Raw genomic sequence first — 22,218 nt, forward strand, 5'->3', positions numbered from 1 at the left:
ATTTTTCTAGGTCCCTCTGTATCCTATCCCTACCCTCCAGCATATCGACCACTCCTCCCAGTTTAGTGTCATCTGCAAACTTGCTGAGGGTGCAGTCCATGCCGTCCTCCAGATCATTAATGAAGATATTGAACAAAACCAGCCCCAGGACCGACCCTTGGAGCACTTCTCTTGATACCGGTTGCCAACTAGACATGGAGCCATTGATCACTACGCATTGAGCCCGACAATCTAGCCAGATTTCTCTCCACCCTATAGTCCATTCATCCAGCCCATGCTTCTTTAACTTGCTGGCAAGAATACTGTGGGAGACTATCAAAAGCTTTGCTAAAGTCAAGGAATAATATGTCCACTGCTTTCCCTTCATCCACAGAGCCATTTATCTCATCATAGAAGGCAATTAAGGTAGTCAGGTGTGACTTGTTCTTGGTGAATCCATGCTGACTGTTCCTGATCACTTTCCTCTCCTCGAAGTGCTTCAAAATTGATTCCTTGAGGACCTGTTCCATGATTTTCCAGGGACTGAGGTGAGGCTGACTGGCCTGTAGTTCCATGGATCCTCCTCCTTCCCTTTTTTAAAGATGGACATGACATTAGCCTTTTTCCATTCACTCCAGGACCTCCCCTGATCACCATGAGTTTTCAAAGATAATAGCCAATGGCTCTGCAATCACATCAGCCAACTCTTTTAGCACCCTCGGATTCAGTGCATCCGGCTTCATGGACTTGTGCTTGTCCAGCTTTTCTAAATAGTCCTGAACCACTAGTCACCTCCTCCCCATACTGTGCTGTCCAGTGCAGTAGTGTGGGAGCTGACCTTGTTTGTGACGACAGAGGCAAAAAAAAGCATTGAGTACATTATCTTTTTCCACATCCTCTGTCACTAGGTTGTCTCCACCATTCAGTAAGGGGCTCACACTTTCCCTGGCCACCTTCTTGTTGCTAACATGCCTGTAAAAACCCTTCTTGTTATTCTTAACATCCCTTGCTAGTTGCAACTCCAATTGTGATTTGGCCTTCCTGATTTCACTCCTGCATGCCTGAGCAATATTTTTATACTCCTCCCTTGTCACTGACTCTTGAACAGTATCTTCTGATATAAACAGTTTACACTAAACGATAGAAGATGTATCGTTAATACTCACATAGTGGGGGGGGTTGATGGGGCATTGCCACCTCTATTTATTAATTTATTATCTCTTAAAGGCCAGAAGAATTATCATACTTATTATTATTATTATTATTATTTATTATTATTAATTTCCCCCTCTGTCTTTGCTGTGTATGTGTCTTTTGTTCTCCCTATTGTTCTTTTGCACTCTGATCTGTGGAGGAAAACTCACATTTTCAGACAGCTTAAATCAGCATTACCAACCTACAAGAATTCACTTGGCATGTTAACTGTCTTTTAAGATTTGTGCTCAATACCCAACGGTGGCATCTTGCTCTCAAAAGTCATTTGAATGTCTTCTAGGAATTATTGAATTGTTTATTGATCTTGTAATTATTCTTGTCTCTGGTTCCTTCTGATGTTTGCCACTTTGTTAACAATTTTAAAATATGGTATTAAATTTTTATTAGGGCTGATAACACTATATGTGCAAATATTGGAGTATGTTTGCAAATACACCTCTACCTCGATATAACGCTGTCCTTGGGAGCCAAAAAATCTTATCGCGTTATAGGTGAAACCGCGTTATATCAAACTTGATTAGATCCGTGGGAGCGTGCAGCCCCGCCCCCCGGAGCGCTGTTTTACTGCGTTACAACATGAATTTGGATATATCAGTTTGCGTTATAACGGGGTAGAGGTGTATTGAAGTATATTTGGTATGTTTCTTCCTTGACTGAATTTGCTTTCCCCCTCGCATCTCCTTGTCTGAATTTCTACCATCACAGTTTTTTCTCCCCCCCCAAAAAAAGTTTTTTGTGTTTCTTAAAGAAATCTAAGAATCTCCTTGTTTTTCTCTGCCATTTGAACATATGGGGAACTGCCCCAACCAAAATAAATTCTGAGTACGTTGACTATTCCTTCATTCCTGTTCTGTGTGCAATTCAAAGCTGTTAATGTAATAGCATTTCCTGATGATGGTTGCATGCGGAGCAGCTACTCTGGTGCCCTAGACACTATATATTATTCCAAGACTAAAACATACGTTAAGATGGAGTTAATGTAATTTCAGGGTAAAAGACATTACAGAGATGTTGTAATTATCCCAAAATCAAGCATTACAAACCTCAAGATATTCCGGGTTAAGGTTACACTTTAATAAAATCAAACATGATAAAGTATGGAAATATACAGATAATGGCACCCAAACAACCTTAACTCTGCCCTGTAGTGACACAATTTAATAACTGTACAATTATTATGATAGAGGCATTTTAGTGATTGTAATCTGAGATTAGATAAAACTTATTTTTAAAGACTTTGGCAGTTTTTCCATATTTTTTCTCACTTAGGGCCTCCTTAATAGGTATGAATTCCAGCAGGGGCTACAAATCATCTACAGCAGTGGTTCTCAAACTTTTGTACTGGTGACCCCTTTCACATAAAAAGCCTCTGAGTGAGATTCCTCCCTTTATATATTAAAAACACTTTAAAATATATTTAACACCATTATAAATGCTGGAGGCAAAGTGGGGTTTGGGGTGGAGGCTGACTGCTCGTGACCCCCCATGTAATAACCTTGCAACCCCCGGAGGGGTCCTGACCCCTAGTTTGAGAACCGCTGATCTACAGCAGGGCTTTATTGAACAGCCTGGCAGCCATAGCAGAGCATTCAGGGTAGCACTACCATGTGCCCCAAAACTCAGACAGCATTATCAGCGGACTCACTCTCTAAGTTTCAGAGTCTGAGCTCCTGCCCAAGTTACGACATCTACACAGCTATTTTAGCACTGTAGGGTGAGCCCTGCTAGCTAGAGTCTGTCAGTCTGGGCTCTGAGACTCGCTACCGCTATCTGTATAGATGTACCCTGTACGTAAAGAACGGTCTCTTAGCATTGTACAGCAGGTCTATTAAAGACTAGCCTTTCCAGACTCCCTCCTCCTTCTGTATGCTGTTTATATTGCTATCCACTTCATAACCCAGCATGTCCCTACCCTGGGATGTAGGCAACTGTTGTCATTCCTTCCCCCATCCCCTTATTTATAGATAAGGTAACAGAAGGTGACAAGGTGCCCTTAGGCAGAGAAGGGAATAGAATTCCCATTGTTAATATCGTAGATCTAAAACTCATCCACTTAGGCAAACTGCCTCTCAGAATGAATGTATCAGAGCTATGTGCTTGGCTAGTCTGTCTGTGACCACTGCTCTAACCACTAACCCACTCTTCCCTCCCAGAGCCAGCAACAGAACTCAGGGATCCTGATTTCTCATATGTCTCTCTCAAAGGGCTGTGTAAATCACTGGCAAAATGTATCACATTCCCATCTAGTAGCTTAGGGGTTCTCAACCTTTTTCTTTCTGAGCGGCCCCCGCCCCACCAACATGCTGTAAAAACTCCACAGCCCACCTGTGTCACAACTGTTTTTCTGCATATAAAAACCAGGGCCAGCATTAGGGGGTAGCTAGCAGAGCAACTGCCCATGGCCCCATGCCACAGGGGCCTCATGAAGTTAAATTGCCCAGGCTTCGACTTGAGCCTGGGTGGTGGAGTTCAAGGCCCCAGGCTTCAGCCCTGCATGACGGTGCTTTGGCTTTCTGCCCTGGGCACCAGAGAATCTAACACTGACCCTGCTTGGCGGACCCCCTGAAATCTGCTCGCGGCTCCCTTGGTTGCCCCGTACCCGAGGTTGAGAACTGCTGTAGTAGCTGATCCACATAGAAGATAATAGCCTACTAGCACCACTTGTTACTTCTTAGCTCAAGTGATAAAGGTCTGTGCTATGGAGCTGAAGGTCTCCCATTCACACACGGCTGATGACCATTGTGTAGAAGATCCCTATGGTTCCTGCTTTGTTTAATTAAAGATTGTATCATTATGCATGCACGGAAGAAGGCAGAACTAAGGTTACACTGGTAATCTTAATGCTGGGATTTCCTAGCTTCCCAGTGCTTGGCTTTGCAACCTTAATGTTATTTTAATATAGCTTTTTTTTGCTATGTAATTTCCCAGGTTGTTTGAAAACAACAATCACATACAGGGTTTTTTCCCTGAAAAACTGAGGAAAAGCAACTAAAGTAGCAGAAATGCCCTACAATTATAGGGGGTCTGAATATGTGTGTGCAAGCATGGCAATATTTTTTTCCCCCATTCACCCTGCCTTCTGAGTCATTATGTGCCAGTGCTCAGTGTGGCTGTGTTAGTGCTCTGCTTACCATCTCGTTGTAAATCATGTTTTTATACCTTTTGAAAATCTACTTCAAATGTAACTGGAACAAAGAGCATCAGAAGATGGCTGCATCCCTGAAAAAAAGGCCATTATGTGGAGCTGCCAGAACATTCTGAGGCTGACAATGATGAGATGCTAATGAAGGAGTGAATGGTCTCCACACTTGCAGTATATTTTCTTTCCTGTGCTCTCATGAGAATCAGTGCTAAACTTTGAACACGGTTTGTGCTAATTAGCTCTTCTTTTTTTTTATTAAGTATTAGTTGATCGCATCATCTCCTTCATGCAGTGTGTTCAGTTTTATTTCATTTTGCAATACATGAAGATCTGTGGTCTTGGTAGCATTTGAGAGAAAATGCATTGTAATTGTGGATTGGATAGCTATGAGTACCAAAACCTGATACATTGTGACATGTAATGTGTTTTAATGATCATTCTATTTATATTTTCAAATAAAAACATCAACAATCAAATACAAGTAAGTACACTAGTCTAAAAAAAGGTTTTTGCCCCTTACTTTATACACTGAGGATATGTCATATCAAAGTCCCCCAAATGAAAAACACAGCTTAGACAAATCTTAAAATAAAATAAAAATCAGTTTTTCTCTTTTTTGGGGGTGGGTGGGAAGCAAATAGCTAACATATTATATTTTCAAGTTAAAACAATTTTCCTTCAAGAGTCTTGACCATTGACATAAAAATCTCTTAATTTTAATGCAGTTAAATAGCCCTCCCCAGTCAATAATATTCATCAAACATATAGTAAATGTGGATTTTTTGCCTCCCCCTCCCCCCCCGCTTTTCTTTCTCCACAATTCCCTGTCACATTGAAATTGGGCTCATGCATGAACCAAAGATAAGTTTGTTTCTATTCAGAATTTGTGCTCCCACAGGTTTGTCTTGTCATCTAAAAAATGTTGCTATCTAAAAATGATCAGACGTACTCTGTAATAAAAATTTCTCTTTAAATATCGTCACAGAGGAAAATCAGCAGAAGTTGATATAAGAAATCATTTGGAGATAAAAAAAATACAAAATACCACTAACTAGATACTTTAGTCTCACTTTGTTTTGCTGGTCCCAGGAGATCCGACTCTCTCTTCCCATTTCTAGTTATGGAATATTTCAGCACCCAGAATTCTTTGACACTGGGAGAAAAAAAATCAAGATATGACACAAAAGATGGTTTCCTCCGCAAGTCTTTTCAGAGTCCAACTATTCTCCCTTTTTTTTTTCCCCCTCAAGGGGGAGCACGCACCTCTGTCCTTTAGTTAAGAGCAGAGCAAAGCATCTGTATTTCACCTAGGGCTTTTCAAGTGGAGTGTATGAAGGTTGTGTGACTAGCAGACTCTTCCACAGACAATCCTTAAACTGAACTGGAGCCTGGGGGTTAGAACTCATTGGAATTAGTGGGAGTTGTTCCATTGACTTCAGTGTGCTTTGTCCCTATAGTGTTACTATTCGGTTAAAGCTTTATCGGGTATCTGGCTAACTACAATTGTTCATGTTCGTCCCTGGCAGATTTCACTACCTAAAAACACCACTCCTATTTTAAAATTGATTTTGGTGTAAAGGTTTTAAGTGTTGTCTTATGATGCGCAGCCACAGCATTTGACAGTAGATGCACCTGGGAGTTTTTCCATTGGTTTTCGGTTCTTCCTATTTTATCTTGTTTTAAGTTGCTGACTAGTAGCTGGCAAATCAGTTAATCAGTACATTTGGCACAGAAGCTACGGCCCCCTGAGATACTGACCGTATCTTGTCTCTGGCACTGCTAATTCCAGCTTGAGTTCTTGCACCAGTGCTCTAAATCGGCAGTGGTGGGGAAGGGAATTGACCACTCCCCTGTTCCACCAGTCAGAAACGAAATGCCTGTTCTAACCTCACGTATGTTATGGCAGTGTACCTTCATTGACTTCACAGGGGTTTCTTCTGATTTACCCTGGTGTATCTGAGAGCAGAATCACGTGCCCCAAAAGCTTCCAGGCCTAGATATGCTGTGTTGAAGAATCTCTTTTCTCTACCGCCCGCTCATCGGGCATCAATCCACTAGCTTTTGCAAGTGTGCTTAATAAATGGAGCGGCAGAGCAATACTGTTGCATTGACTGTGCCATTTGACTGATTGCAGAAAGCATCCTCCCACTCTTACTCCAGGAACTCTATTTGATCTAGTTCCTCTGGAAAGCCATATGGTGACTCTGTCCAACACTAACTTCTTGTCTATTTAACCCTTTTCCCAGGTACTCCACCTCTTCGTTCTCCAGGCTGGAGAGGGTGGGTATCAGGCATCCTGCACCTTTGCCTTTCATCGGAAACCTGCTGTTCTTTCGCCAGGTAAGAAGGGTTTGAGTTGGTATCTATCCAAAAATGTTTTAAAAGAGCAGGGGAGATGGGGGAGGAGGGAAAGGGAGAAAGTGATCTTGTAGCTACTGATCACTGCTCTTTGAGCATCTTCCTGGGGACATAACAAGCACAACTCACCGTTGTGACCAGAAGGAACATAGCAAGCAGCCACCTGTAAGAGGCACTGATTTAAGGACAAAATTAACCAGACGGAAAGAAAGGGTGTAAGCTTCTGAAGCTAATTACTTGAGCTTTTCCAGGAAAGTTCATGACCTTGGTGGATGGAGTAAGCTTGGTTATGTGAATAGAACAGATTATATTAACTAGCTCTGACTGGTTTGTTCTGAGCGGTTTCAGTTTATACAGCCCTCTGTTGCTGATTGTACATGTTTATTTCAAAGCATGTAACTTTGTTTACTCCCAATCAAGTAAATGAAGTTAGATACCATTAACTAATACTGCTCCCTTGTCCCCAGTTTTAAGGTCTTTTCTGAGGGAGGGGAGTTTTATTTTTGTTTGCTCATATACAACAAAAGAACTGTTTCATCGAGAGAAACTTTTTTGTTTTATGGTCTGATTTCAATAAAGCTCCCAAGGACCCAATCTCTCAATCTGAGTTTACAGTGGAGCACTGTCATTTTTCAGGTATGGAGTGTTAAAGTCTCTCCCATTCACATTGGTGGCTTTCCATGTTGGTTTTCAAGATTCCCAAGCACTTTGTGAAAGAAATCCAGAATAATTCCAGTGTTCAGGCCATATTTTCGCTCCCACCCGCCCCCAACAAAAAGGCTTAATGTCCAAGATTGTCTGAGAGATGTTAATGAGAGTATAGTTCTTTTTGCTGTCAAAGTGGTTACTCTACCAGTATCTGATTTATTATTTGGTAAGGCATTTTGAGATACCTGGAGTATTAATGTAAATCCAAATTCAATTCTATGGTGAAACTAATTTAAATAGTTGTTTTCACATGTGCACCCAGTTTCAACCAGGAGAGAATTTAAAAGGCTGAAGGACCTTAACAAGGACTGGAAGGCAGTAATGAGACATGGAGCTGGTTTGAAACCAGCCTGGAGACTGAAAGTAACTAATCTCTTGTCTCTTTGATGACAAAGCGCAATTGATCCCTTTCTTGGCACTTTTTCAGCAACAGGCTGACAGAGAACTGAGTCACCCTCTTACCCCTAGAGGGAGTTGCTCTTGAACAGGGTTGAAGCACTGATGAGAGTAGTGTGGGGAGGTTTTCACTGCTGTTACCTCAGCTTGTACTTAGACAACTTTAGTGAAACTGGTTTCTTTTATGTGCACTAAATTAACATAAACGATATAATGAGGAGAAAACACATGCTATTTTACAGGGTTTTTTAAAAATGAAACAATTTAAAACTGATATGCAGTTACAGTTTTATGTTCATGCATGAGTAGTTAGAAATAAGAATTCTGTATGGGATTTTAAACCATGCTTAAGCTTGTCTTAACAGCACAAGTCCCATGGATTTGCAGTCCTAAATCATTTAAGTTCTTTTGAAAATGCCTCTGTTCTATTGTGGGTGGGCATGATCAGTTCTATCACTGTCAGTAGGAGCTAGGCACATGTCAAATTTAGTCCAGGCTCTTTGTAATTTGTTTTTCTCCCCTGAAACGTTCTTCTGTATTTTCCTGTTCTGTTTCTTTGATTGTTTTCTCAGAAATAGTGCCCATAGCAACACACTGGTAACAGGAAGACCATGTTTGTGCTGCAGGCTGTTTTCTAATGGTAACATTTTCACATACACATGTACTGTACTGAACTCAAAAAAGGACATCTCCTCCTCTCCCAGTAGGAGATAACCAGAGGCAATATGTCATCTTACTGGGAACAAGGATGGATTTTATGGACCTAGTTGTGAGGGCACAACAGCAGTTTGATGGCTGGGTTAGTTTCTAAGGACAGCTCAGATGCAAGAAGTAAAATGCTTGTACATCCCATCATCATGTATAGAACAGTAAAAACTCTTTGCACTTACATATGAGATGCAATAATGTGATTGTATATAAGTGATCTTATAAACAGCCTTTCTTCCAAGCCTCTTTGAAAGACCGAATCCTTCTCCCTGTATTCAGCATTGCCAACCCCCAGCATTCAAAAATCATGTCAGGCCCGCCAAAATCATAAATGGTTTAAAAATCTATTAGATTTTTAAAATATATATATTTTAAGGTTTTTCTGTTTGCTTTCTGGGTTTTGGCTGCACTCAGGTCACATTTTCAAGCTTTTCTCTGTAGCCATGAAGGCTAGAAACTTTTTTAAATGAACACTAAAATTCTCCCATAATCTCAGAAGTCCAGGAGCTGGAGTTTTAAGAAAAACACCAAATACCACAAGACTCACAATAAAATTGTAAGAATTGATAACACTTGTACTTACTTGTATAGCTGAATAAAACCTATGGGCCTGATTCTCCTCTCACGTAAATCATGTAAACCAGCTGTAGCTCTAGTAAAGTTAATGGGGTTAATGCCAGTTTTATTTCATCGTATAAGGGAGATAGGGCCTGATACTCCTCTCACTTTCTCAGATTGCCTTGAAATGAGGGGGAAGTATTACTAATGCCAGTAGGATTTTGCCCAGAGTGCTTCTTTTTTATTATAAACCTACAAATCAAATTTCTGTTGCAAAATTCAAACATGTTTGTCTATATCTCTTCTGTTTAAACAAAAACACTTTATTGAAGAGCATGTATTGTTTAGTTTAAAAAAATAAATGTAGTGTTTGTGAAATCTGTCTGTTGGCTGGAATGAGGGTCGCTGATATGAAGTGTCGTTTGAGAGCTGGAAGATGGTGGGTGGCAAGGGTGGATGGTGGGGGGAGAAATTTGTGGGGAGATGCAGGGAAATGAATAAAAAGGTAAGAGCTGACTTGAAACAGCAAATTGTTCCATTACTCATAAGGTCCCACTTCTCTTTTAAGAACAGGAGAGAGAGCGACAGTCACACTCTGAAATTAAAACATACCCAAGTTAATCTGCTAAAAAAAAGAAGATATGGAATTATTGCAGTCCTGCAGCTGGGAAATTACCTCAGAGTCCAAGATATTAGATTAAAAATACTTCAGTTATATCAGAACCATTTGCAGTGGGTAACATCTGCTGCAGGAGTAAAAGTGATTATGCTGTAAAAACATCGTGTTTAATTTTCCCAGTAACTGAGCAGGAGATTTGTAGCAGTCAGAAATGCAATTTTACCAGGAACACTTGAGTGTTTCTCATCCTCCCCCCAACAATCTTGCATTTTTCTTACAAATCTGTGGGAAAACCAATGGGGTCTCCCCCCTTGGAAGCATAACCGGATACACAAGGCATACACAGAGCACACAAACAAAACAGGGCATTAGAGCCACAGGCTATTTAAAAATTGAACCTCTTAATTCACAAGCTAATGGTTTTATTATGTGACAAATATGTTTAAAAACTAACATATATAACACGGCCCTTCCCCCAAGGAGCCAGAGAGAACACTTGACCTGTTGCTCTTACAGTGTTGTATCCCCTCCCCCTGTCCCTCGCCCTTTCCTAAGAAAGCAGTTACCAGTTATGCTGTTTTAAAATGTCATTATCTTGACATTTTAATGGTTCTAGTAATTGCGTACTTTACCTGTGGGCACTGTGTACTATTCAACTTGCTGTAGATCTTTGCTGAGCTGAAAAATGTCATGCTCTTGGGGGTTTTTTGTCGTTCTTTTTTGTTTTTTTTTGGTGGGAGGGACTTTTATAACCAGTTGCACCTTCTAGACTGTTGGGTGAGCTGCTTTGGGTCCATACGTTGGCATGCTTATATTTTAGTTTTTCCCCATTATTCTTTTGAAGCTTCAACCATGCTTGTGACTGGTTGTGTGCTGCCTCCCTGCCTTGCATTTTAATGAACGACATCGCTCTTTTAGCCCCTCTCTCGGCATGGACAAGATGCTCTTTGTTTGCTCTGTTTATTCCTGCTTGGGTTACTTGTCGTTCCTGGGCTTCCCCTGAGCAGCCCTCTTCTGCTGAATGGAAAATGGGCACTGTATGGATGCTTTGTCTCCTTCAGTGTTGGACTGGGCTGGGCTGAGCAGTGAAGGGTGTGGGGAGAAACAAGAGATCAAATGTGATTCTTTCCCACTACATATCTGCCCAAAGCATCCTTTTGATATGTAAGTCAAAGAAACAAACAAAATGCAGGGGCCTTGCTATAATGAAATTAACTCCTGTCTAATTTTTGAACTAGAAAGCAGCAGATCAGTGTTTGGAGACAGAAGCTGCAGCATTGACTGTTCTGGAATTTAATGACACAGCACGTAAACCAAAGCAAGGTTTAAGAGAGACAAATGGTGAGGAGAATGGGAGGGGAAAAAAAGGGGAGCTCACAACTAACCTATCAGCCTGTGTTAATTGCAGGAGTAATATAGCTTTGCACTGACAGTAAAAGCTTGCGTATGGTTTTGTGTTGTTTTGTAGAGATAAACAAGAAGAGAGGAATGGAATAGGGAGTGTTTGTTTGCCAGTTGATTGATATTAAAGTGGGAACTGGAAAACAAGGCCTTGGCATAATGAACAGATCTCTCATTATCTTCCCCATTTGGTCATGGACATGTATTGCGGGCTGACACTGTATCCTGTAAAATGTTACTGGGTGGTTTTAGTCATCTCTAATGCTTTGGGAAAATTCTTCTCACATTAGAGGCCTGTTCATATATTTCTACTGAATGAAACACATGTATTACAGATACAGCATTCTGTGCAGTGCCTAGGGTTGTATTGTGCTGGGCCTTGGTTCATGGTATGGATGTGCATATATCTGTGTGTACATTCTCTCCTCTTAGCTACATCAATCTCCTTGATTTTGATTTGCACTTGATACTGACTCCCTTGTACAGGACCCAGTCAATTTGGTTCTGCACATGGTCTAATAGGTTTAATTTTTAAATCTGGTTTTATACAACCCTAGAACTCGGGAAACTAAGGGGCTGTAAGTTCTAATACTGTACAAATATAGGCTAACAGGAATGTAAGAACCAAGCAGGACAAGCAGGAGCTCTGTGTGTCTTCCTTACTCAGTGCTCCAGTGTTGATCTGTTGAACTGCTGGTACAGTTCTGGGCTTCATTTGAACATAAATGTGTATAAATGTGTATTAATGTTGTACTGTGCACAAATGGTTTAGGTTTACACCCACTAATTTTCACATGTGACTTTAACTATCAATTTGAACTCTGGTCTCCCAAGAGGAGAGTGGCTAGTATGTTGCTAACCCTTTGTGCAACCTATATGTTTCAGCAGTCTTAGCAAGATAGATCTATTTGAGATAGTAGCCTTTACAAAAATAGGTTATTTCACAATTCACAGTGATGTTAGTCTAGCTTGACTTTCTAAGAATCAGTACGGTATTAGTAAATTACCATTTAAGGGAAAGGGAATGAGCAAATGCCCTTGCACATCAGAAAGAATTCAAGGTTTGTTAAGTTTCTTTATTTTTGACTTAATATGGTGCAGATAGATGTGAAAGGTACATCCATCTCTGGCTACTTAGTTATCTCACAGGTTTGGTAATGGAAAATACTGCTTGTCAACTCTAGATTGTGGTCTGGTTCAGATCTACATCCAGCTGGTAATGAAAGTTGTTACCATAACTTGCTTGGTGGCCTAAGTGAAATGAGTTTGGTGGTCTCAGTCTAGTTCCTACTGGATAGATACACACTTGACAGAAATAAAAAGAAATGCCCCCACAGCTGGCACTAAGTGGTACCCTGGTTGGCAGTGGAGACTGAACCACCCTCTAAATCAGGCCTGCACAACTCGTAAAGTGGCGAGGGCCATATTACTCCAAAGAAAACATCTGAGGGCTGACCTCCCCCCTCCCCGGCCTTGCTGACCCGCTGCCAAGCCCCCTCGAAAAACAACCCCCCCCCCAGCGCTGCCGCCCCTCCCAGCACCTCCCGCCCCGTGGAAACAACCCCCCTTTCCACAGCGCTGCCCCACTGAAACAGCGGTATTGAATCTTGGTAATATGTTATAGCGGTCCCCTAAGGTAGTATAATTAAGGTAAAAGAAAAATGTCTTTTTGCTAGAAGTAGAATAAGATTTTCCCCCCACTTTGTAATCAATTGCCCTGTTGAATGAATGAGGTGTGAATGAGGAAGGTGTGGAAGGCAGGCACCTCCAGACAGCTGCAACCCTTGGAGATGGGACGGGAGCCAGACCAGATCAGTAGAACAGGTCAGCCACTGACTCCTCTCTTGCCTCCTCACTCCCCGCCACTGCCCGCCCACCTCTTCAGCCCCCTTCCCTCACCCACTGCTTGCCTACTCACCCCCCGCAGGCTGCATAGTGAGCCCACGCGGGCCGCATGTTGTGCAGGCCTGCTCTAAATCCTAGAGGTGGCCTATTCAGGTCAGGACTGAAGCATGTTGATGGGGCATTGTGGGGAAGTTTGCATTGCTGCTGCCTGTGATATACTGATGAACCAAGAAATTGTACTGAATGTTAGATTTTTCAGTTGTGAGTATTACGTTTTGGGAGGTGCTTCATGCCCAGGATAGGTGGCAGAGAAATGAAAGAAAAATAAAATATAATTTTTGTGTCTAAATAGAGGTCTTTATTGGTCTCAGGCTAGCCACCATCAAATTCTCACACTTGCATTTACTTTGATATACCTTTCTCATACATGAGAACACTTCAGTATGAGTGTGTGTACATCAATGACAATAGAATGTATATAGAAAGGGAAATCTTTGGGGCTTGCCCCATTTTATTTAGAGATGCTTCTTTTTGAAGAATACATGTGGAAAACTTGAAGGGAACTTGTTGATGATTTTAGGCTCAGAATTTGCAGTGGTCTTATTTTTTTTTTCTTGTAGCACAAAACCTTGAGAGTCCCCTGACTTTAGGAGTGGTGATAGAATTGCGAGAGCAGCAGTGAGGCCCAAGTAAGGATGCTGAGCATAGTATTTTGTTACTCACAATCCAATGAGGTGAAGAAATCTGAGGGAAGTGAGCACTGAAAGTTGCTAGGCTAGGAAGAAAACAGTGTCCCCAATATTCATCATAAAGGCATTCAACAGCTGTCAGCAAGAGGTGATGTTTCATGGGCACCTTTGGAAGTATTTCTGTATCACTGGCTAGGCCTCATGCTTGTCCCTGTTCTCCCTTTCTATTAAATGCAGCTCTTTAACACACTCAAGTAACATACTGTCCCTAACTAGCACCAAGAGTAAGCAGAGACCATAAAAATAGCCACAGGGCATATCTAGGGTGACCGCCTTTTCAAAAGGCAAAAGTGAGACACATGCAGGAGCCCCACCCCCTCCATGGCCCCACACCTGCTCCTCCTCTTCTCCCCCAAGGCCCCACCCCCTGGCTAGGCCGGAAGCCAAGAGCTGGGCCGTGGATAGAGCGACCAGGTTGCTTGGGTAAACCAGACCCTCCACCTGCCCTGGGTGTTGGACTGGGATGCTCGAGAGCAGCTCCTGGCCTGTGTCCTCATCTAACTTCCCTGCCTATTAAGCGCCGTGTAGGTGCTCATGGAATCTGTCTGGCACCTGCCACGGCCGGGGAAGGGGTGCCACTCCCTTGGCCCCAACCCAGCCCTGGTCCAGACTTGCTATGGCTGGGGCGCCCCTCCCCCGGCCCCAACCCAGCCCCAGACCTGTCGTGGCTGGGGGAGGGGCCTCTTCCTCCCCTCCCCTCCCCTCCCTTCACACAGGTGCTGCTGTGGGGAGAGAGAGCTGGGGGGAGTCCTCTCTCCCTGCCGTAGCCCCAGGGCAGACTGCACCCCAAACCCCTCATCCCTGGCCCCACCCCCAGATGGAGCCCTCACCCCCCCCAATCTAACCCTCTGCGCCAGCCCTGAACCCCTCATCCTTGGCCCCACCCCAGATCCCTCACCCCCAGCTGGAGCCCTCACACCCCTAAACCCCTACCCTCTGCCCCAGCCCTGAGCCCCCATCCACACGCCGAACCCCTCGGTCCCACCCCCACCACACATCACCTCCATATTGGTGCACATAACAAACTTCATTCCACACATGGATGGGAAAAATGAGAGGGAACTTTTGGTCCCTGTCCTCCAGGGCATGTCACCTAGGGCAGCTGGAAGGTCTGGGGCTCTCCACAGTGGTCCAGGCTCCCTTACGACTGCCCACCTCCAGCTTCTGGACTGGCCATAGGGCAGGACCTTGGGGAGGAGAAGAGGGCAGGGCCTCATGGCAAGGGGGCCCTTCCTCACCCCAAACACACCAGGAAGAGGCTGGTGCTGCCCTTGAGCCTCGGGCGTGAAGCAGTGCCCAGGGCTGGCTCCAGGGGTTCTGCTGCCCCAAGCGGCGGGGGAGGAAAAACAAAAAGCCGATTGAGCTGCCGCCGATGTGCTGCCAATCAGACTGCTCCATTTGTCAGCAGCGGGTCCTTCACTCCCTCTCTTCCTCTTCGGTGGCACTTTGGCGGCAGGAAAAGAGGGACCGAGGGACCTGCTGCCAAATTCCCGCCGAAGTCCCGGACATGCCTCCCCGATAGCGGACGCGTGCCGCCCCCTTTGTATTGGCCGGCCCAAGCACCTGCTTCCTTAGCTGGTGCCTGGAGCCGGCCTTGGCAGTGCTGCAGGGAATCCGGGACCAGTGCTGTCCTGGAGTCATTCAGCCCAAGACTGGGACTTGAGTTCTGCATTTTGGGACTGTTCTGCCCCATTCAGGATGGGTGGTCACCCTAGGAATATCATTTGGATTCACTTAATTGCTTCTAAGCACCTATGCCTTAGCTACATCCATCTATCCCCTTTGAGCTTATTAACTTGTACTCAGTTCAGAGACATGCTCATACTGATGAGGCATGCATATATTTCTCTGTGCTCTGTGGAAGCCTTTCTGTGGAAATGCTGAGTGCTGAGGCGCCCTGCATTTCTGTTAGCAGCACTTGGTTGCCTGCCAGATGAAAACCATAACTCTCTTTTTAAAATAACACTTTTGCAAGAAGCTAGAAACTAAATAAAACAAACAAAGCAATAAGCAAATGGGACCAACTCACATGTGACGATATGGTGAGAGTGGAAGCTGCTAGAGATTCAAGTTTTGAAGTTGGTTGGGCAGTATTATTATTACACGCTTTCTTGCTTCTCCAAATAACAGGTTTTCCTCTCCAGAGGAGGAGGTGGGTCTCTGCCATCCTTTCCAGCATCTTAGAAATCCCCATTGTTTGTTTGCCATTTTACTACTTGGCCTGGCACCTATCACCCTATCAGATGCACTGTGTATGTCTCTGCTGCAAAAAAACATAAAAGGGGGCTGTTATTAATTCAGATGAAAATAGCAGTGAAGATGAGACAACTCAGCTTTGAACTTGGGTTAGCAGCTCAATTTAAAGCTTATAGGAGAGCCTGGGGTAGAATTCAAGCTGCTAACCTGAGTTAAAAGCCAAGTTGCCATGTCTTCTGGGTTAAAACCGCATCTGCTCTAGCCCCTCAGACAGAGACCAACACCTACAAAATCTCCACCAAGCATTCTCAAAACTACAGTACCCGCACAAAGAAATAAGGAAACAGATCAACAGAGCCAGACGTGTACCCAGAAGCCTCCTACTGCAAGACAAACCCAAGAAAGAAACCAACAGGACTCCACTGGCCATTACATACAGTCCCCAGCTAAAACCCCTCCAACGCATCATCAGGGATCTACAACCCATCCTGGACAATGATCCCACACTTTCACAGGCCTTGGGTGGCAGGCCAGTCCTCGCCCACAGACAACCTGCCAACCTGAAGCATATTCTCACCAGTAACTGTACACCACACCATAGTAACTCTAGCTCAGGAACCAATCCATGCAACAAACCTCGATGCCAACTCTGCCCACATATCTACACCAGCGACACCATCACAGGACCTAACCAGATCAGCCACACCATCACCGGTTCATTCACCTGCACGTCCACCAATGTAATATACGCCATCATATGCCAGCAATGCCCCTCTGCTATGTACATCGGCCAAACTGGACAGTCTCTACGGAAAAGGATAAATGGACACAAATCAGATATTAGGAATGGCAATATACAAAAACCTGTAGGAGAACACTTCAACCTCCCTGGCCACACAATAGCAGATCTTAAGGTGGCCATCCTGCAGCAAAAAAACTTCAGGACCAGACTTCAGAGAGAAACTGCTGAGCTTCAGTTCATCTGCAAATTTGACACCATCAGCTCAGAATTAAACAAAGACTGTGAATGGCTTGCCAACTACAAAACCAGTTTCTCCTCCATTGGTTTTCACACCTTAACTGCTAGAACAGGGCCTCATCCTCCCTGATTGAACTAACCTCGTTATCTCTAGCTTGCTTCTTGCTTGCATATATATACCTGCCCCAGGAAATTTCCACTACTTGCATCTGACGAAGTGGGTAATCACCCACGAAAGCTCATGCTCTAAAATGTCTGTTAGTCTAGAAGGTGCCACAGGATTCTTTGCTGCTTCTAGTGAAGACATGGCAACTTGGCTTTTAACTCAGGTTAGCAGCTTGAATTCTACCCCAAGCTCTCCTATAAGCTTTAAATTGAGCTGCTAACCCAAGTTCAAAGCTGAGTTGTCTTATCTTCCCTGCTATTTTAACCCATGTTAGCTAACCTGAACTAAAAACACACATGTTTTTTCAGCCTAGAAATAACCCTCGGTCAAAAACGACTGGATGGGGACTCCCTTTGGCACCAGAGGACAGCTATGTAAAAGTGGTCACAGTTTTGCCTTGAGCTGTGTAATGCTTTCCTTAGCTGCTCTTATTGGCAAGCTGGTTTTGTGTAACTATAGAAGCTTACCTTATTAAATGCTGTGGGGAGTGGTGCCTCAGGGGATTGCTAATAGGATATGGAGGACTTCACCTCTACAATGGAAGTAAGATGCTCGTTAAGTGGTAGCACTGGTGAATGAGAATAGGGACTCTGTACTACCAGCTTTGCCATTAACTCTCTGTGTGACTTAGGGCAAGTCGCCTTGGCTGAGATTTTCAGTTTCCAATAAAACTAATGGGAACTGGGTATCAGAGTCCCCTTGGTGGCTTTGAGAGTCATAGGTTTACCTGTTCTGAGCCTTGGTTTACCCATCTGTATAACTGATATAATATATTAACACTTACTTATGGGAGTGTGGTGAGAATTCTTTAATAATAAGACCTAGCTCTTTGTAGAACTCAAAACACGTTTCTGAGGAGAGGTCAGTATCATTATCCCCATGTTACAGATGGGGAAACTGACGCTCAGAGAGGTCAGGTGACTTGATCAAGTTCACCTATTAGGCCAATGGCAGAGCAGGAATAGAACCCAGGCGTCCCATCTTGTGTTTGTAAAACAAGTTCTGATCTTCTGATAAAAGGTGACATACAAGTGAAGAGTATTACATTAGTAATAATAATAGCAATAAACAATATTTTATCAGTTCCAATCCAGTCTAGATCAGAAGTGGCCAAAAACCATTGCTATTCAACAGCTGTTTGGTAGCTTATGTTAAATGATTATCTCCATCCAGTTTCCATTGGAAAGGGGTATGCATCACACAAAGTTTCCATCACAACTGGCTCTGTTGTTAGCAGTTTCATCAAAGAGGCTAAAGATTTCATAGATGTGGAGATTGATCTACCCTGTATTGATGGGTGCTGTACTTGAGATACATTACTGGGGCAGTGATGTATGGGGAGGTTGCCATGTGCTATAAATAAGACTAAGATTTTGCCATAGTTATTTTTAGTAAAAGTCACGGACAGGTCATGGGCAATAAACAAAAATTCACAGAAGCCAAGACCTGTCTGTGACTTTTGCTTCTGTGGCTCCATGGTTTCCCCGTGGTGGCTGAGAGCTGTGGGGTTCCCTCTCTGCCTGCAGAACTGGTGGAAGCTCCAGTGGAGTCCCCTCCACCCACAGTGGCTGGGAGCTGCAGGGTGACCATATTTCCCAAAGACGTCTGCCCCCCCCACCCCCACCTCCTGCCCCGAGGCTGTTGCCCAGTGCTGGAACCCTGAGAAGGGCCCCTTCAGGAGTCTGTCACCTGTCACTGGAACCTTTGCAGGGGGCCCCTTGTTGCCTGTTGCTGGAACCCTGCCAGGGCCCCGCTGGCTGTCAGCTCCAGAGTCCTGCAGCCCCTGTGGCTGAAGCAGAGAATGTCAGGGCCGTCTCTGGAAGTCACAGATTCTGTGACTTCCATGACATAAACGTAGCCTTAGTTATAACTTTTCTAAGAATACCTTATTTACATAGCCGCTTTCATCCCAAAGAATCACAAAGGCTATCCTGTATCAAAGGGGTAGCCGTGTTAGTCTGGATCTGTAAAAAGCGACCAAGAGTCCTGTGGCACCTTATAGACTAATAGACGTATTGGAGCATGAGCTCTTGTGGAAGCTTATGCTCTAATACGTCTGTTAGTCTATAAGGTGCCACAGGACCCTTTGTTGCTTTTTACAAAGGATGTCCTGTACATAGGAGTTACTTAACATACCACTGAAATGCAGCTATCTTTTGGGTGAAATGCAGCAGTTATTTACAGCAACACTAAACAACAGCTTAAGTCAGCAACTGAAGTATATCCAAGTGTAATTTTAGGGAGCTGTAGGTAGGCAAAATGTAACCAGCCAAATTACACTTTAGCCTGAACTCCAGGGTTAACAACTCCTCTGCTCTGGTGACCGTAAGGAGTCAGCATCTTCGCGCTGTGTCTCATTTGAAGAATGACGCAATAATGTCATGAATAAAGGACTTCAGAATCCATGGCTGTGAATCTAACACTTTGTACACAAACACTTAAGAAGGGAGAAATAATCTGAGTAAAACAATGGCAATCTGTTAAATATATGCTGTTGTCATGTTGGTGAGTTATTGGCCTGGAGAGAATGACTATTGGCCAAGGAAAGTCTCTTGGATTCTGAACTTAGAACATAAAAGAATCATTGTTATATTAAATAGGTGCATATCCATTGATATAAATGAAGTTACATTCATTCCCTCCACCTTTAAAGTTAGAATTTAGTGAGTCCAGACACCATTTTACCCCCTTTACTAGAATGCATAGAACTCCCCATCCAAATGAACACAACTACTTATAATAATGGCCAGGTATCAGTTATAGTGCTGGAATTATAGACAACCCAGAATGGTTGCTTACAACAGGCATTATCCATGAGCCAGGCTATTTAGCTGAGTCTTAACTTTATTAGCAGTGTCTAAATGCATTAGCCATATGCTCTTCAGCATATGGTAAATACATAACAATTTATTTTCTTTAGGGTTTTGTTAGAAGTGCTGCGTAACCCTAGCTCCATCAAAAATGTTTACAGCATGAGCTGTTTCTTAAAATAAAAGGCTGGGCTACTGTCATCAGCTTGGCCATGAAGGATTGGAGAATGAGTGATAATGAAAAGCAGTAAAGTGCAGCTTTGTATAGGTTGGATGTCTCTCAGCTAGCTGGTCCCGGTTTTGCAGGTCCTTATGCTAAATAATAAGTGGAGGGCTCTATACAGCTCCCTCTCCAATCACGTACCCTCATATTCTTGACATTCCATTTTCATCTGCCTTCAGCCTACTACACACCTCAGATCTTGTTAGCCATCACAAGAACACCAGTTTATGAGGCTGCTTGGCCTCTATGACTCACTCCATATGAACCAGGATGTGGACACAAAGTGCAATTTTCCACAAGGGAAGCATCTGGGGAATGCAGGTAGGGAACTGAATCTTTGCCATGGCTTGCTGAGTCAGATGGGACAATGGATGATGAGGTATTAAGGATAGTATTCTGGGCGTGTGATGTGATGTAGGGTCCTATATGGCTGCATAAATTGCATAGGAGTAAAGCTGCCATTGCACCTGTGTGGGACACCAATATTTTTATTTATACTTTTTGCAGCAAAAGTGAAACTTAACTAGACAAACAGAAGAATAAGAAAGGACTGACTTATCTGACTTGTATGAAAATAATAATAAAAAAATACTACTTTAAATCCTCAGTAAAAAACAGCAATTCCAAGTGCTGGTGGGCTTTTGTAGGTGAAGACTTCATTTTAATGGAGCTGATTTGAAGTTTTTCAACCAAAAAAACAGGGTTTAATCAAAAGCAATTGTTTTTTTGGGAAAAGTGCCATTTTTAAAAAAAAAAAAAAATCAGTTTTTCAATGGAAAATTTCTAAACGAAATCAAAACAAATTTTTTTATTGCAACTGGAATTTTCATTTTCGTTTGGTTTCTGAAAATCATTTCTTTTTCAAAACTTCTGATTTGTTTCTTCTCTTTTTTCATCATTGAATGCAATAGAATTAATGATATCATCTAGGGATTTTCCCTCAGACTTTTTGCTTTTGGTTTTATTCCATTTTTCCTTTTTCTACTGAGCATCTTTTCAAAACTTCCTCAACTTTGGAAAAGTTACAGGATTGCTAAAGAAAAAACGAAACACTTTAACTTTGTCACTGTGCAACTTTCCAAGATGAAGTAGTTTTGAAAAGTTAGAGTGGAAAAAGGAGAAAGGAAACAAAATAAAACACACACCCTGCCCACCCCGCCACTGGATATTATTCGTTCTATTGCACTCAGTTGCAAAAAGAGGGTGGGGAAGAGAAAGAGAAAAAGGAAGTAAGTGAACCTTTTGAAAATTTGGAAAAAAAAATTCCACCAAACGTTACAAAATTGTTCCATACTGAATCCTGCAAAATGGAAATAATTAGATTTTTTCCCCTCAGAATCATCTTTCCCATTTTTTGATCAGCTCTGCTTCTTACACACTATATCTGGTGGTTCTTAGTCAATTTGTGCAATAGCCAAAAGAAAAATAATTTCTTAGGTAAGATGAAGGCAGGATCCTTGTGTACCTGAGATCTGGGCTCGATGGCGTGAGAAGCCTCATGGCAGCAATGAACTGTCGTCTAGCAGGGTTTGTGAGACTGAGGAAGATTAAACACTCCATTGACAGAAAGAACACACCTGATAAGGTCAGAAAATATACCAGACTATTGAACAAATTAAAGACAAAGCAACAAAGGGTGACCAGGCTATCTTTCAGCTGTTTCCCAGATTTGCAGACATCCTTAGACTTGATGTGCATTATTAAAAAAAAAAAAAAAGTACATTGGAGAGGACTCTTCATAACTAAAAGGAGGGAAAAGTTGTTTATGATGGAGTTAACTGTAGCCTATTTCCCAGTAATTGACCTTATACCGGAGACCACCATTTTAATAAAGAGCCTTGTAGAGTTCAAGTCAGATAGAATTAGGGGGTACGCAGTGTCTCGTATTTATATTTGTGTTTACATTTTTACTTCCTTATTTTTAATGCCCCACAGAGCTATCTAGGAGGCCTCAAAATACGATATCTCACTGTCTAATGCAATTTCATTTCCGGAATGGAGGACGTACCGTGAGAAGACCAAACCTTGAATTATAATGGCTCCCTAAGGCAAAAGAAGAAAACACTGAGATCTTTGGTTTCCTACACAGCCAGAATACATAGCTCTAGTTGGGATATAGTTAGTTTGGTGCAAGTATGCTTTTCAGATTTCCCCTTTAATTTTCTC

General features: G+C 42.9%; 1 protein-coding gene across 8 annotated transcripts in view; it reads left to right on the top strand.

The window, feature by feature from the left end:
* TBXAS1 (thromboxane A synthase 1) overlaps positions 1-22,218 on the top strand; it is a 341,375-nt gene that overhangs the window by 83,101 nt on the left and 236,056 nt on the right. For all 8 annotated transcript variants that reach the window (XM_039489916.1, XM_039489900.1, XM_039489939.1 and 5 more), the window contains one exon: positions 6,583-6,676. In XM_039489916.1, coding sequence (XP_039345850.1) covers positions 6,583-6,676 — 94 coding nt within the window. The remainder of the gene's footprint in view (positions 1-6,582; positions 6,677-22,218) is intronic.

The sequence above is a fragment of the Mauremys reevesii genome, linkage group 1 (assembly GCF_016161935.1).
Source record: "Mauremys reevesii isolate NIE-2019 linkage group 1, ASM1616193v1, whole genome shotgun sequence".
Lineage (NCBI taxonomy): Eukaryota > Metazoa > Chordata > Testudines > Geoemydidae > Mauremys > Mauremys reevesii.